We start from the raw sequence: 18,196 nt of genomic DNA, 5'->3' as shown, positions 1-18,196 counted from the left end.
AATATTGTACTATACCATTTAAAAGTAGGTACTTGAACTTACATAAATATACATAGATTTATCTATAGCTACTAATAGTTAAACAAACTAGCACCGAATATGCATTAAAATTAAAGGAAGCAAAAAATAGAGTTTTTACTTGCCTTATTTAAAATAAACATGCCAGTTACCTTATTTTTATATATGATGAATTATAAGTACACAATATTTTTGGCAAAATAAACAGGAATTTCCGTTTGTGCTCCGAATGTACAACAATATTTGTCATTTAGTTTGCATATTTAAAAAATAAATTTGTGTTTTCCTTAACCTGGTAATATTATTTTGACGAAACAGAAATATAACTAGATTATTATTACAAAGTACAATTATAATGTATAGAGGCATGACAGACACATTGGCCTACTTGAATGGCAATGCAATGGCATACGGGGTACCAACGGTAAATAGTAAATAAATTAGTCTATCAACTTGTTCATCATTCCATTTCCTGAAAAAACTACAATGTTGGTAAGTTTATAATAGCACTATACCGTAATAAATACAATTAAAATGTTTTTTTCTTTCTTTGCAGACGTCAGCGTAGAGAAGAGACTAAGTGTACATGTGAAAAAGTGATGCTTAGTGATAGTTTTTGTTCTGTTAACATTAACTACAGTGTTTAAAATGTCTACAGTCGCACAAGAGTATATGAACGGCGACAGACCTGGCCCTTTGACGAGGGAGATACCAGAGTGTATGAGAGACAAATATACCGTCGTGCAATCCATTATAGACCTTATAGTGTTTGCCATCGTCGGGATAGGTTATATAATTAGGGCAATATATAGGTCCATTGTGGGCTATCAAAAGAAGGATTTGAAGGGCAGCATTGCATTGGTGACTGGTGGCGGCGGAGGATTGGGCAGTCTCATAGCGTTGAGATTAGCAAGACTGGGGTGCACCGTCATATTATGGGACATAAATAAACAAGGTATGTACCTACAATAGCTATTTTGTATTTTTTACCTATATAGTGGAAATGGGGGTTATTAGTTCATGGTTTATTTCATCATACGACTTCATAGGATTAATCTATCCTACACTGGTGCCCCGCTAGCGTATACCGTTAGCACAAAAGGATGAACTATTCCATTTTTATCTATATAATCCTATAGGGACAGTTTTTCCAATAGATATTATAAATATGAATGCGATATTCTTAGTTAACTCTTGTCACTTTTGAAAAGTGTTACTAGTACTATTAGTTATTAGTAACTACGTCTCAAATTTTGGCATAACATTTTTTATAATTTTACATGGAAAATACCACTATTTTGCATAATGAAAGACATAGATTTTACAGTTTTGAGCTATTCGAATGACATGTTTCAATGACAATGGAAGTGGAGTAGTATCGTTAATAATAAACATATTTTTGTAGATAGATATATTTTTTTTATATTACATCCATGTTGAACACGACTCTTTAGGAACTGCGGATATACACCGGTGAATCCTGAAATATATCTTTTCAAGAATCAACAATCATAATGAGCTACAATAAAACTGGTGTTATATTATTATTATATCAAGATTTTATTATTAAACATATAATTTTATTATTTTTATTCATATATAATTTAGGATTTACGTTGTCACAATATTTAATTAATTTATTATTTTTATATTAATAAACGATTGCGTTAAAACGATTTGCAATAAGAACTTACTGAATTTACGTAACTTGCCCTGGTCAAGAGGGGGATTTATTATCAAATATAGTGACTGTGATTACCATTATTCCTGGTGAATTTGCCACGACGCGACGCAATGAGATAACTTGCCTGAGATTTTTCCTTATTTTATCGTCACCTACTAAAACATCATCAGTCACTTACGCATCAATTAAAAAACTAGCTTCTACCCACTCCATATGAATGGACATATATTTTAACCCATATTTCATCTGACATCATCGGCTCATATGGTTTACTAAGTAGGTATACAAAATTTATTGTAAAAAATTAATCTGACTCATCGATATGGCGCCGAAACTGCTGAGCACGCAATAACTAATCGTTTTACAAACTCAGCTAATATATTGCATATTATATACTCTGTGAGCATATCACACTTAATAAATTATAATTATCTCTTTCTACAATTTGAATAAATTCAATTTCTTCCATTTTTTAGAATATTTTGAGAGAGTGAGAGAATGTTTTGAGTATCCTATGTTATTTATAAAGATTACGTTATTCTTTTCATAGTTTTTTAAAGAAATTATATCGCACTATAAAATGTAATTACTGGATTTTATTATTAAAATTAAAGATACTTTCATGACTATTATCACAGAGAGGGTAGTCAGAGACAGCGTTTACTTACTACCACTACTGCCGTTGTCGTGGCGAACCTAACACTTGACATGCTTACATTTCGCTCAATATATCTGATTTCAAGGTGGCTTACCCACCCACTGGGTGGGTCTCTCACGTCTCTCAAATTACTTTGGTTGGTAAGAAAAATATAAATTGACGCACAAGGTCTTTTGGTATCGCCTAAATTTTAATTTGGCACCTTTCAACCTAAATTGGAGTAGTAAACCAATATACCTCGGTGTAACAACAGAATTTAAGTCGTCGTTCAATATTAACAATATACCTTAGTGTATTATTTTCATGTTTGTAATATGAGAATTAGTAATACATTAAAAATTACAGAGCATTGACTTCTCTAATCAATTTATGCAGATTCTTGTCAAGAAACATGTAAACAATTACGGTTCGTTCGTCGACACTTTCGTTTTATTGTAAAAGGTAAATTCAAGGTTAAATGTTAAATTCAATGTTATGTTGCACCAATACTACTATCGACGTTCAAGGTTTTAATGTAAAGTAACAACTTTATGAGATAAGGTATGGTATATAATTATAAAAAAATATGTCAATGATGATGTTGAGTACAAAATTATCTTCTATGTATAACATATATGTGTCTAATACCCCGTTCTGATTAGTTTGGAACTAGTTGACACTGTACGAGTCTTTCCAGGATATTTTGTTATTATTTTATATTGAATATTTATTCATCTATCTAAAAAGAAGTTGCAGTATTAAATAGCCCAAACTCCTAAATTATTTTTGTTAAGTTGCCTACATAAAATTTTTGGATATTTCTTGAGTCTTTTTTCAGGATCCATCCTAATGTGCGAATAATATCATTGAACTAGGTGATTTTATATGATTTACTAGCTACCCACCCCGGTTTCGCACGGGTGTACCTGTAGTATACGTTTAAACCTTTCTCTTGAATCATTCTATCTAATCGCTTCAAAATCCGTTATGTAGTTATAATAAATAATCATGATAACACATGATTATTTATTAAATATGAAAATAATAATTTATCCATTTATACCATAATGTAATCTTAATATTTGTGTACTGAGTTGACATTATTGTGATAATACTATTATACATCCTCACGTAGAATGCTAATATCTTAATTATCCAAACTTATTCGACGACATGCATGCATATTTCAACCCTATGCTATTGTTAAGTTCCATTTGAATGACTATTATAAACCTTTTATAGATTTTAATGCAGATATATAGGTGCGTCAGTACTTGCACTAATAGCTGTTGTTTATATTCGTAGTACTTGCAAGTACATAATAATATTACGATTTAGTTGCGTCGTAAGTTATTGCATATGCAAAGTCATTAAACTCCAGATTTACTTTGAAAACGCATTTTCATCATTAGTTACTTTTATATCTATACATTTAAAGGTTTCGCCTGTACGTGATATGGAATCACTCGATTCAGACTCAGAGAATTTTTTTCGAAAGATAAATAAATAAGTGCTAATAACCATCATTTTCTAATGACCTCGTGCATTGAAGCCTCCTGATCAAGGAACATGTATGATCAGACTGATGTTTCGCTCCGATATTTCGATGTACCTACTTATAACTTAGTAAAAAAACATATTTAAAAAGTACTCTTGATATCACTTAAATGTGTCTAATATTGTTTTTTCTTGGCATTTATAGCCACGGCAAAATCAATTAGAAATATATTCACAGTTTGTATGCATAATTTAGTTTTCTCCTATTAGTTAAGCCATACTAACTATACCCACACACACAAATATGCTATAATCCTAAACCTTTCGTAATTGTTCACTATTCACACGATATTTTATATAGATTTCTTAACTAAATATTCTTAACGAAATAATAAAGGAACGCAAGAGTTGATACTGGAAAGCACCTATTGTCGGTTTTGGCGGTAAACAGGTAACCCGTTCAAAAGGTAAGTTCGGACAAGCCCGGAGTTCTGGGAAGCCTTGCTGAAACCGAACCGGCAATCCTCGCAGTACAAGGTGAGTGCCTTCCAAATTATCAATCTTGCTCAAATCAAATTGTCGTAAATACAGTCCACTAAAGACAGCTGAATTCAAAATTTTACGTTAGCTGTTTTCATAACAGTAATCATAATCATAAGACAAATAATAATAAATTATACATAATTATTAAGATAATATTTATCGTGCATGTCCTATTAACAGGTTTTTCCAAGTCTGCCCATGCCAATTTGGAAAAACTACGATAAAGATTAGGCCACAATATATGTTAACTTATAATTAAAAAAAAAAAGAGTAAAATTAAATTTATTATTTTAAAGATATGTTATTTTATTTTATCTTATCGTGGTGGATATGGTATGTTATTTTAACTGATCTTGATCTTAAAAAAAAACAATCTAATTTTAAATGATTCATACATTTTAAATTCCAATGATGTCCAAATATATTAGGTACAAAAATGACAATTTCGTATGGTACGTTGAAATTGAAGTACCTACATACGTTATTCCATCAGTATTTGTCTCGTGTACAGATCAAATTAGCAAACATGCGTTGTATGTCCATAATTACTTACTTATACTACGCAATGAATACGATGAGATGGTTTCCCAACTTGAGCAAACTCGGGTCTCACGCACTAGCGTTATCTTTGCAAATCTTACCGACTATTCGAGTAAATTGTTGCAAAATTGCCATGATATTGTAATAAACAACTGAGAATCATAAAATATAACTGCTTAGATATAAATAACAGAACAATTATATTATACAAGCCGCTTGCCCCGACTGCGCATATTAGTACTAACTATTGAAAATAATTACACTAAATCTTCCTTATCGTCTATGTATTATGTTTTTAAATGTAGATTCTTTTAATTTTGGAAATGTTTATTAAAAGATATATAGACTTATATCCTAATAATAGACATCATAATATAACATATTCAGTCTAGTTATTTAAGTAGATTATATACTTAATTAATTTTAATTTAAATTGTGGTTCAACCCATATTCAACACAACCCAACAAAATAAATAATTTAATTAAAAGGATTGGTAATTGCCGCTGGCACCTTCGTGGATTTCAGTTAGTTATTATCATAGTAGCAACAAAGTATTGATTGTCGCGTATAGTATAGTTATCAAATATTTGCTATTCGTATCTGAAGAGCTTTCGTAATAAGGTCCAATGTTTGATTATTCGGTAAGGCCAAAGTCGATGTTGAAATAGCAAACCACCACGTCTATGTGAAAATTTATCTTAGAATACTGTAGTGTCTAGTAGTAAATACTACTAGAGTACTTACTGAATATATTTTTTTTAATGAATGACATTTTTTTTGTAAACGGTGTCCCCACCTGCGCTAATAGCATATGCTGGCAGGGCAGAGGAGAATGACAGAATAAGCATGGTCAATTAGCCCGTCGTGATAAGATGACCAGAAATTTGGTCCGGCATAGTTTCTAGGAAGAATTGCGTGGTGGACGATCTGACTAGCCAACCAGTCCCTGTGGCCACACCTTAGTCCAAGATGTATTATATCTTTTGTTGAATTTCTAGAGAGCGTTGTAACCTTGTGATTTACTAGTCAACACTCTAAAGTTCGTGAGTTCGAATTTTACAGTAAAAACGCTGGGCATGCCTGCTGCCACATTAGATTTAAATACATATTGCGCTTACTACAATGTTTATAGTTGACTACCCCTACAGTTGTTAATATTATATCTTTTCCTATATAATAATAATATCTCAGGACAATTCACACAGCGCCATCTAGTCCCAAGCTAAGCAGAGCTTGTCTTATGGGTACTAGACAACTGATATAAATACATGTAATATATGTATAATAAATGTACAATACATACATACATTTTTTTTTGTAAATAAATACGTATTATACATAGAAAACACCCAGACGGATACAAACAATCATACTCATGAAAACAAATGTTTGTACCGTGCGAGGAATCAAACCCACGACCATCGGATAGTAAAGTGGTGTGCTAAACTACTAGAACACCGAGGCTGTCCTGTCTATATATATGTAATATAAGTAAGTCTAAAATATGCAGATATGTAGGTAACTTCAGGTCACAGCTTTATCAATGCAGCGGGTAGATACGTCGATTGTATTTTCATGGTGCAGTTTTTCACATGTTTTTTTCCGAAAAGAATAATACAAGTATGCAAGAGGCGCGGAACATGAGAAATCTAGACGATACTAAACAATGTACCGATATCCGCAATAATCAAATTGTCAATTACAATAAATATAATTACATTCATTTTATACAGACTATATATCCCGATTGATCATCACGTATGAATGTAAACATTAGACAGACATAAAACATATAAAACCATCTCATCAAGTACTTTTTAATACGTTTGTCTCCGTGATTACCTTTCATATTCGTACTTATCTATGTTAATTTGTATTATCTTGTAACAATAATCGTAGCAGTATAATTGTCATCTCGTGTTTATAATAGACACTTATTATGATTTGATCTTACATGTCTTTCATTCAAGGAAGTCGTGCACAACTAATTTTATAAAGATAAACCTCTTTCTTATATATTTTTTTATATGATTGAAATGGCAAACAATATGACGACCCATCTGATGTAAAGTGGTAACCGTCACCTATGTATTCATGCCCATCATCACGGACATCAAATCATCATATGACTCATACGTTGCAATTCCGGAGGACTACGAAAGTCATACCTCAATTTTGTAATTTCACTGCCTTATCTCATTCACCTTTCAACCGAAATCCTCCAAAAGTGGTTAAAATAGGCGAGACAAAGGAAATTATACCAAATAAATTTTAGTAAAAATTCCAGCAAAAATAGAGTGACGGTATATTTCAGTCGATATAAATGTACCATTTCCAGTTTTTATTTATTTATATAAATTACCAAGTAAATGAAAGGACATTGTAAGATGACATTTTAGTTAATTATTCTATAGATTAAGTGTTATCTTTTCTTGTTATAAAAGTGTAGTATAATGTCAAAATTCAAGACAAAATTCATAGACAGAATTTTCTTAAAACCAAGCGTTTGTGAAAAACATGATTATAAGTAAAAATCATGTATTTCAAAAAGGCTCGGTTTTAAGAAAACTCTACTCTTTATTATGAATGAAACCTAAATACAAATCAAAGATGAAAATATAATTATTACTTCTTTATAATAACTGTCAATACTTATAATTTGAACAATAGGTAATGATTTGTCAGTCACTCTCAGAAACCTTGGAAGTGTGATCTGTCAATTTTGTGTAACCATCCAACGGTTTGACAATTTTGTTGGCAGGGAAACTGTGGGCAACAGACCGGCTACGGAGACCTTGTACTTTATTTGTTTACCTAGTATTGCAACTATTGATTCCGTGAAGCCTATTTCGATGGTCGACTGTACCTATTTAGTGAACAGTTCGAAGGTTCTTGTATTTAAATATTATAAAAGAGCAGTAAATTTTTTTTTTTCGTAGAGTTTTAACTCATTTGTTTAATTTAATTCAAAGATTTTAGTCTGTTGGTTTGGAAACAAAAATGTTCAACTATTATAAATGTAACTAATAGCAATTCTAGTAGTACTTTGCTGCACACTCCGTTTACTCTCATCTTTTCAATTTAACAAACTACAAAGAACAAAACTCGTGGTTTGTACAGAGAGAGAATTTTTTGTAAAGAATTTAGCATAGATTTTACTACAATGTTGTTGTTATATAAATTTTACCAAGACTATAGTCACTGGTTTGTGAAATAAAACCTTAAACTTAACTATTCATACTAAGGAAAGTCAGAATGTCAATTATTAGATATGGAAAACAAATTAATAGTACCACTAATGAAAAGTTCGCTGTAATTTACGAAGAATGCATTCCCTCATATGTTGCCACCAAGGACAGCACAATGCCTTTCCTGACAACGACTGCGCTGGCGTATATAATGTTAATCAACATATTACCTATATAACTAACTGATGAATATATTATAAGTAACGCTTACGAGTATTTAAATTGTGTTAATTGGAGACCTTTAATAGCTTTCATCCTAATAGTTTTTCTAATTGAGTTATAATAGGGTATATTAATATCTAATTAGTAGTGATATTATATATCCAGGTTATGTAGAGGCGTAAAAGGTAACAACTGACCAAGTTGGATACGTAGTAATATATATAATTACATATATTTATATAAAAGAACTTTGTGTCAGTTTATATTTCGGACTAATACTACAAATACAAACCAAAAATGAAGAAGCGGTAGCTCATCCTCTACCACTTTGATTTAAAATATAAACAAAATGTGGGAATGTTGAGTGTTGGGTTCACTACGATATCGTTAGTTGAAAATGTCTCTAACTAACTATCACATCTGTGATATGATAACAGACGTGACGGTCTGTATGTTATATTTTTATATTTTAGATGGTTATAATTTAGTTTTCATCTAATTATTATTTATTACTCATCTAATTTTCCATGAAAATGGCCCCTGTACTTGTTTACTTCTATACTGAATCTACATCATCTACATAGTTCTACATACATCTACAAGTTAATCTATTCTATACTTACAGCTGTTACCCTAAGTATAGAGTTCTACAACCGTGAGTCAGTCTGTGTAATCTATAAGTACCTACTATCGTAACAATTAGATGTAGCTGTCACGAAACTTCAACAAAATGCTAATTTATTCTTATTAGAGATACAATAGTTTATTTTGCTTAAATACATTATTGTACTTACGTCAAATATTTGTCTATGAAAATAAGTCAGAACATATAAAACTAGATGAAGTTGAAGATCAGAGGAGTTGTTCTCCTATTAGGTTGCCATATTTACATTCTTGCTTACCAATGCTGTATAATATTAAATTGGAACACAACTAATAAAGCGATCTGTATGGCAACGTGAAAGCGAATTTATGAACAACTCTTCCACTATCGATAAGTCATAAAATAGTTTCAGAAAGAAAAAGGTATTTACGTACGTTACTTAAAAAATATAATCATAATGTTTTATTACTACTTATTTAGAAACTTCAAGGCTTCCTACATATAACTCTAAACCTATTGTGTGGATGTGATTATTGTAGGTATAAGTATAAATGTTCTAGGCATGATATGTTTTTTTCCTTCTTTCTTTTATTTATGACATTTATTTTCAATGAAGTATTAAAAAAATAAACAAAAGAATGTTGTATCATCGAGTAATATTACATTCAAAACAACCTATCGACTCACGATTGTGTTAATTTGCCATCCTATTTTTGTAGAGTCGCCTGTCAGTATTTCGAATTGTTCAAACTTTCGATTTGCGCTTGATTGCAATGTATTGCAACAACGTCCAACAATGAAACCGTCAGGTTTCATTACTATAAGTAATAAGTTTTCAGGTAGTAGTAATGCTTATTGAAGCTATAATTAAGATATTATCGTAAATATTAATTATTTTTATTACATATTTCACAATAGTCAACGACATAAAGAAATAGGTGCCCTATATGTCGTTGACTCTAAACATAAGTGTATATACACAATTAGTTTGATTAATCTTTAGTTTACTATATGATTTGTAGACCTAAAACACTGAAATACGCATGGCTAGTCTATAAAGTTTGAAACAACTAAAAATTACAAAGACTACTATATTGTGAATGAGTTTTAACAAACTAGGTACTAATGTTGAGAACAAAACCTTAACCTTTCCAACTCGGACAAGGATTACAGTGGCTTTGCACGCGATATTTCCAATTATTGTATAAACTGTTCATGCACACAAGAAGTTCTGCACTTGTATCGACTTATGCAACCGGTATGTGCCTTGACCATGCGTGCATCTATTCCTAAACTCCTAATTAAAAAATTTTTGCAATATAGTAGTTTTAGCTGAAAGCCGATTAAAAAAACATTCCGTTTAATAGTTGTTAGGGGTTGTTAATAAAGTGGACTGGCTAGCAATGTTCCATGTCAGATTGATCTCCGAGCGTCGTGAATTGTCACGATGGGTTAACTGACCTCAGCTTATTTTCATCTTATCATTTTCCACTGGTGCCCTACCATCGTAAACCCTTGGCATAGGCGGGAGCACCATTCCATTGTTATCCAATAAAAATAATATAAATTCACGAGTTCTTTGTTGTCTTTTAATTGTTCATTTATACTCTATGTCTTGAACGAAAAAAAACTTTAATCAAAGATGAAATAGCAATTTACTGTATTTTCTATAGGTACGTGTGTTACTTCAGAACCTTTTTATAGTTATCCAAATTTTAAGATTCTTTTTTATTTAATAGCTTATTTATCTTAATTTGCTTGTAAAATCGTCGCGTATGATTAAGATCTAACCAGTTTTAAAATGCTTTTGAAGACAGTTTTCAGTGATCTACATATCCTTTTTTTCAACAGATAACATAGATTAGTTCTTTATTAATTATATTTCATGTTTATGTTATACATTTCATGTAACATAATATAATATAAATGTTATGAATATATTTGTAATACGTAAAAGTTGTCAAACTGCAAAACACAACAATGCGGAAAACGAACAATGTCGACAATATGTACCGTCATTTCAAATGAACACTTTGTAAATATTTAGATATAAATAAACTAATTTTGTTGTGACTTCACTTCATATTGTTGTCAATGTAAATTGTCAAGAAGTTTATATTATGATTTTCAGAATAATATTCCCACGTACTTACGTGGCAATAAGACACGCCGTAGAAATGTGATATTGTATAGATGATTTGTAGAATTGTGTATGGATGTGTGTATGCTTTCTAGGCATCATTGAAGGATCATATGAAGGTTATCAAGTTCTGTTTGCCCATCGGGATTTAACTGCAGTGATTTCATGGGGAGGGGATTATAAGTAATGGGGTTAAGTAGCCCCTGTGCTATGTTAGGTCGTCCATGACGCGAGCCTTTCTGAAAATCACTGCAGTTAATTTGGTGTCTCAATGTGTATATCGGTAACCATGGGATATGTTTTTTTAAGATTTCCAAGATCACTTGGAGTTAGATCTTATTTGGTTAGGACATTGATAGCTATGAGGCCGCCACTAGTCTATCTGAACCGTTAATCCTCTTTCCAGTCCGTTTATTATATAGTGTAGAATAGAATACTGTAAAAATTATAATGTCGTTATGTATATAAATAAGATATATATATATATATATATATATATATATATATATATATATATATATATATATATATATATCCCCTTGGGCACTTTGTGGCTCAGACGTGCCGTATAGGTAGTTTTTTGTTGATCCATTTTCACTTGTTGATCCGGAGGCCTTTTGTTGATCTAATGCCAGCTGACCATATATAAATAGTTGATCCGTTTTGAGCCACAACTGTCACGACGAGTAATAATAATAATTAAGCGATTTATACACGATTTTATACAAATCCACCTTTTTGGCATACGAGCAGTTCTTGATCCAATTCAAACGGGCCAATCAGGGTGCAGCATTTGCCAAGGGCTTCCTCATTGGCACGTTTGGGCTACTACATTATGGCTACAGTAACTTAATAATGTCTAGCTAGTATTTCAAGAATAATAGTCTATCTAATCTAAATATTTATAGAAATCAGTCTGGAGTAACGTGACTCCAGATCAAACCTCAATACTTATTATTTTTTGGACGGGAATCTTTTCTTTTGTAACAAAGTTACTGAGCGAATAAAGAGAAGACGCAACGGCGGATCCAGGGGGGAGCGTCATAGAGGTCATGGGAGTCATGGGGGCGTCATGACTCTCCCCCCCTTAGCCCAGGACTTAGGTAGACCACTAATTGAACTAAAAAATAATGAAACAGCACAATTTTTTGCACGTGCGGAGTGTTGGTGCAGTAGGAGTAATTATAATTAAACATTGTTACTTAAAACATAACAGTTAAAGTACACACTAAAAGCAAAATAGGTATTTTCAAAATACTTTTTCAAAATAAATTACCCTTTGAGTTTTTGTCCAAACCTCAGATATTTTATTTATTTTAGGTATATCAATCATTACATAGTATAGTATAAAACAAAGTCGCTGTCGCATCTAACAAGTACATAAATAAAGAAACAAGACTTTTTGGCTCTGAATATATTTCAAAAATCAATTACTTGTGTTAATCAATTTATATACTCGTTCTTATTTCATAGTACTTGTTTTGATCCGAATATATACAGATACCGTAACGGTCTATTAATTATGAATTTATTATACCTAACCTAGATATTTTATTTTGACGAAACTCCGTGTAGTAGTAGTATCCGATAAGGGTATGCGAACCCTAAGTATTATTTCAAAATGACCAGTAATTTCGAAGAAATAAGCCTTTGAATTTCAAATCAACTTACCAAACGGACGCTCAAGGTTCGATTCCCGCCACCGATTTTTTTTTTGTTATTTTTTTTTGTCTTTATTCTAATTTTAAATTAACTATTTTAATAATTAAATGAATTTAATCGAACAAAACGTTGTTAAGTATTCAATTAATTTTAATTTACATTACCTATTGTACTTTCTAAATTGTAAAGCAGCTAACAATTATAGTAAGATCTTATAAATAACTAACACAACAAGTAAAACATTTTAAATGTATTTTCTTTATTATTACAAATATTTTTTATGCATAATATAATAGTTAATATCTAATAAATACATAATGATCTGATAATCAAATTATAAGTACAGTCTCAAATTGAAAGTAAGAAAAACAGAAAATATAGAGAGAACTATAGGGATATAACAGAAAGATGTGAAAAATGGAGAAGGACAGTAAAAAAGTTACAAATTTAAATAATGTTGCCGCAATTTCTGTTTAAATGAATTTATTACATTATTATATATATTAGGCATACGACTAGCCTTATGACTGTTACTTTTTTTTTAATCTATACATCTATACATGTAAATAAAATTGGAGTGTCTGTTTGTAATATTGAAATAACCGTTTTTACTACTTGCATATGAATATAAATCCGGTACATACACCAAAATAACATATTTTACAAGTTTTGTCTGTCTGTCTGTCTGTTTGTTCCGGCTAATCTCTGAAATAGCTGGACCGATTTTGACGGGACTTTTTTTGGCAAGTAGCTGATGTAATAAGGAGTAACTTACGCTACTGTTATTTTAGAAAAATAAAATAAAATTTCACGCGGACGAAGTCGCTGGGGCCAGCTAGTCTATAGATATACCGAGATTTAATATTTAAGTTGCTATTATGTTGTTGACAAAATTTTACTGTAATGTTACTATTACGTTATCCTACACAATTTGTATTATTTTGGATGAATAAATAAATAAATAAATAATAATCTATACATCTATACATATAAATAAAATTGGAGTGTCTGTTTGTAATATTGAAATAACCGTTTTTTACTACATGCATATGAATATATATAAGGTACATATACCAAAATAACAATTTTTATAATTTTAGTCTGTCTGTCTGTCGGTCTGTTTGTTCCGGCTAATCTCTGAAATGGCTGGACCGATTTTGACGGTACTTCTTTTTGGCAGGTAGCTGATTTATAAGGAGTAGGTTACTTTTATTTTAGAAAAATAAAGTTTAATTCCACGCGGACGAAGTCGCGGGAACAGCTTGTTTTTAATAAAAACATCTTTTTTGTGGTACTTGAGAATGTTGAAGCCTGTTGTTTGTAATATTGAAATAACCGTTTTTTACTACTTGCATATGAATATAAATACGGTACATACACCAAAATAACATATTTTACAATTTTTGTCCGTCTGTCTGTTTGTTCCGGCTAATCTCTGAAATGGCTGGACCGATTTTGACGGGACTTTTTTTGGCAGGTAGCTGATGTAATAAGGCTACTACCTAGTAACTTAGGCTACTTTTATTTTAGAAAAATAAAGTTAAAAACCACGTGGACGAAGTCGCGGGAACAGCTACTGTATAATATATTAGAGATACCTACGTGTTTTTTTATTGATGACTAGCTGTACACGGGATTTCGTCCGTGTGGAATTTAACTTTATTTTTCTAAAATATAAGAAGTTAAATTCCACGCGGTACAGCTAGTTGTCGGTAGTCTAGCGATTTAGCTAGCACACTGCTTTGATTCCTGCTTGGTGGTCGAGGGTTCGATTCCTCGCACGCTGCAAACATTTGTATTCATGAGTATGATTGTTTGTAACGGTCTGGGTGTTTTCTATGTATAGATAATATATATGTATTTACGAAAAAAAATCTTTGTATTTATATCAGTTGTCTAGTACCCATAACATAATCTTCAGCTAGCTTAACTTGGGTCTAGATGAAGCTGTGTGAATTGTCCTGAGATTACTATTATTACTATAATAAATCTTTTCAAATCAGCCGATGTTTATTTTTGCCATAATACGTGCTGTTACCATGTGATAATATTACGTACGTACTTATTAAACTATTAACTTATTATTAAATTATTAACTATTTATACTGTTTTAAATGTGATGCGTTCATTATTTATATTTCCTTTGAATTAAAGACAAATGTATATATATATATATATATATACATTTATATAAACTTGCACACTTAGTTGATCCAGCCACGATCCGTAGATATTGCTGATTCCACTGTCTCTCTCTTTCTATCACTATCTTTGTATTCTAATATGCGATGTTGCCGTTCCGGCATGGTCTTGGCCGGAACGGCAACATCGCATATGTTGCGCGTTGTTGCCAAATGTATTCGTCGATAGTAGTAGATACCTATACGCGATATATATTTTTTCAACAATTTCCTGCAATAGTGAATCCGTATCGGCAATTTTTTTTAAATGCACAAAGATTTTTTGGCTCTGAATATATTTAAAAATCATTTACTTGTGTGTTGATGAATTTATATACTAGTACATGAAGTACCTAATACTTGTTTTGATTTGAATAGGTAGCGATATTATGAATTTATTATACGTAATCTAAAGATTTTGACGAAATAAAAGTAATTAGTTATCTGTTAACCTTGACTTCATGCTGGCACCAGTATTATCAGATGATGAACATACTCTTTGAAAACTTACAGCAGAAATATCGTGTTTGGACTCATTAGATAGGTCTCGATGAATAGAGTTTAAAAAACTTAAAATAAATGGTAAATTAGAAATAATGTATAAATACCCCTTACGTAAAATTCAACCACTTTAAACTTAATAATAATAATAATTAGGAAAAGAGAAAAGCTATACATGTACTGAAAGTAATTGATGTCTTCCACACAATATTTTCACTATTAAACAACTCTGTTTGTTCAGTAAAAGTGTAAATACACTGGTAACCTTTAATCATATTTTATATGCAAACATTACATATACAAACCCTAAAGTTTTATTTCAGAATAGCCAGTAGTTTTGAAGAAATAAGTCTTTGAAATTGTACGTGTAACTTATATATATACTAGTTTTTTCACCATAACAAACAACACCAATATGGCCTAGTTAGTAGTTTACCTGTGTACCAATTAATAATAATAGTAATCTCAGGACAATTCACACAGCTTCATCTAGACCCAAGTTAAGCTAGCTGAAGATTATGTTATGGGTACTAGACAACTGATATAAATACAAAGATTTTTTTCGTAAATACATATATATTATCTATACATAGAAAACACCCAGACCGTTACAAACAATCCTACTCACGAATACAAATGTTTGCAGCGTGCGAGGAATCGAACCCTCGACCACCAAAGCAGGAATCAAAGCAGTGTGCTAGCTAAATCGCTAGACTACCGACAACTAGCTGTACCGCGTGGAATTTAACTTCTTATATTTTAGAAAAATAAAGTTAAATTCCACACGGACGAAATCCCGTGTACAGCTAGTCATCAATAAAAAAACACGTAGGTATCTCTAATATATTATACACTAGCTGTTCCCGCGACTTCGTCCACGTGGTTTTTAACTTTATTTTTCTAAAATAAAAGTAGCCTAAGTTACTAGGTAGTAGCCTTATTACATCAGCTACCTGCCAAAAAAAGTCCCGTCAAAATCGGTCCAGCCATTTCAGAGATTAGCCGGAACAAACAGACAGACGGACAAAAATTGTAAAATATGTTATTTTGGTGTATTATGTACCGTATTTATATTCATATGCAAGTAGTAAAAAACGGTTATTTCAATATTACAAACAACAGGCTTCAACATTCTCAAGTACCACAAAAAAGATGTTTTTATTAAAAACAAGCTGTTCCCGCGACTTCGTCCGCGTGGAATTAAACTTTATTTTTCTAAAATAAAAGTAACCTACTCCTTATAAATCAGCTACCTGCCAAAAAGAAGTACCGTCAAAATCGGTCCAGCCATTTCAGAGATTAGCCGGAACAAACAGACCGACAGACAGACAGACTAAAATTATAAAAATTGTTATTTTGGTATATGTACCTTATATATATTCATAAGCATGTAGTAAAAAACGGTTATTTCAATATTACAAACAGACACTCCAATTTTATTTATATGTATAGATGTATAGATTATTATTTATTTATTTATTTATTCATCCAAAATAATACAAATTGTGTAGGATAACGTAATAGTAACATTACAGTAAAATTTTGTCAACAACATAATAGCAACTTAAATATTAAATCTCGGTATATCTATAGACTAGCTGGCCCCAGCGACTTCGTCCGCGTGAAATTTTATTTTATTTTTCTAAAATAACAGTAGCGTAAGTTACTCCTTATTACATCAGCTACTTGCCAAAAAAAGTCCCGTCAAAATCGGTCCAGCTATTTCAGAGATTAGCCGGAACAAACAGACAGACAGACAGACAAAACTTGTAAAATATGTTATTTTGGTGTATGTACCGGATTTATATTCATATGCAAGTAGTAAAAACGGTTATTTCAATATTACAAACAGACACTCCAATTTTATTTACATGTATAGATGTATAGATTAAAAAAAAAGTAACAGTCATAAGGCTAGTCGTATGCCTAATATATATAATAATGTAATAAATTCATTTAAACAGAAATTGCGGGAATATTATTTAAATTTGTAACTTTTTTACTGTCCTTCTCCTTTTTTAACATCTTTTTGTTATATCCCTATAGTTCTCTCTATATTTTCTGTTTTTCTTACTTTCAATTTGAGACTGTACTTATAATTTGATTATCGGGTCATTATGTATTTATTTATACATTTATGGGTTATATATTTATGTATGTATATTGTTATTTTTTTATAGAAATGTATATTTTGCTTTGTATTTATATATCTTTTTTTGACATTTCTTATTTATATTAGTGCACCGCCAATAATCTTTCGCTGCACCACTCATGGTTGCCTGGTAAATAACGCGGCAAGATATTAAGTCCGCCACATGTACAAATTTTTTTGTGCATTAAAGTTAAATAAATAAAAAAAATACAATACTGTTTAATGAAAATGCGTATTGTCTAGTGCTTTGAGATGTATCAAAATAAGGTCAACAAAAAAGTCCGTGATGGTATATGTCTATCTCTCAAGGATAACCAACAATAACCATTTTTTATCTTTTACATTTTACGGGAATTTTTTTTATCGTATGTTTCCCTTAAAATCATGTAAACTATGCTATTATGTCATAATCTAAAGAAATAATAATATTTTATAGTGAAATATCCACTATAAAATAGTAATATAAGTAGCAATGTAATTCGTTACGCGCGAATCAGCTGTTATAAGGTCAAAGGTCGGTGCACCCCGCGTATTAAACTTGTCAATTTATTGCTTTAAAAGTAAAAGCTTTGTGTTGTTTTTTGTATAAAAAATATATTATAGTTTTCTTATTACTGTCTTAATTAT

At 31.0% G+C, this 18,196-nt stretch overlaps 1 protein-coding gene across 1 annotated transcript in view; it reads left to right on the top strand.

Annotated features, from left to right (window-relative positions):
* The first annotated feature begins 584 nt into the window (after nt 1–584).
* Nucleotides 585–18,196, top strand: part of LOC131847170 (short-chain dehydrogenase/reductase family 16C member 6-like) — a 36,905-nt gene continuing 19,293 nt past the window's right edge. Inside the window, exon 1 of the mRNA XM_059196649.1 lies at nt 585–973. Coding sequence (XP_059052632.1) covers nt 667–973 — 307 coding nt within the window. The 5' untranslated portion in view covers nt 585–666. The remainder of the gene's footprint in view (nt 974–18,196) is intronic.

This window comes from Achroia grisella, unplaced genomic scaffold (assembly GCF_030625045.1).
Source record: "Achroia grisella isolate CSIRO2021 unplaced genomic scaffold, CSIRO_AGI_Agris_v1 utg516, whole genome shotgun sequence".
In the NCBI taxonomy this organism is placed as follows: domain Eukaryota; kingdom Metazoa; phylum Arthropoda; class Insecta; order Lepidoptera; family Pyralidae; genus Achroia; species Achroia grisella.
The sequence above is the reverse complement of the archived record's forward strand: the minus strand, read 5'-3'. Positions and strand labels throughout refer to the sequence as shown.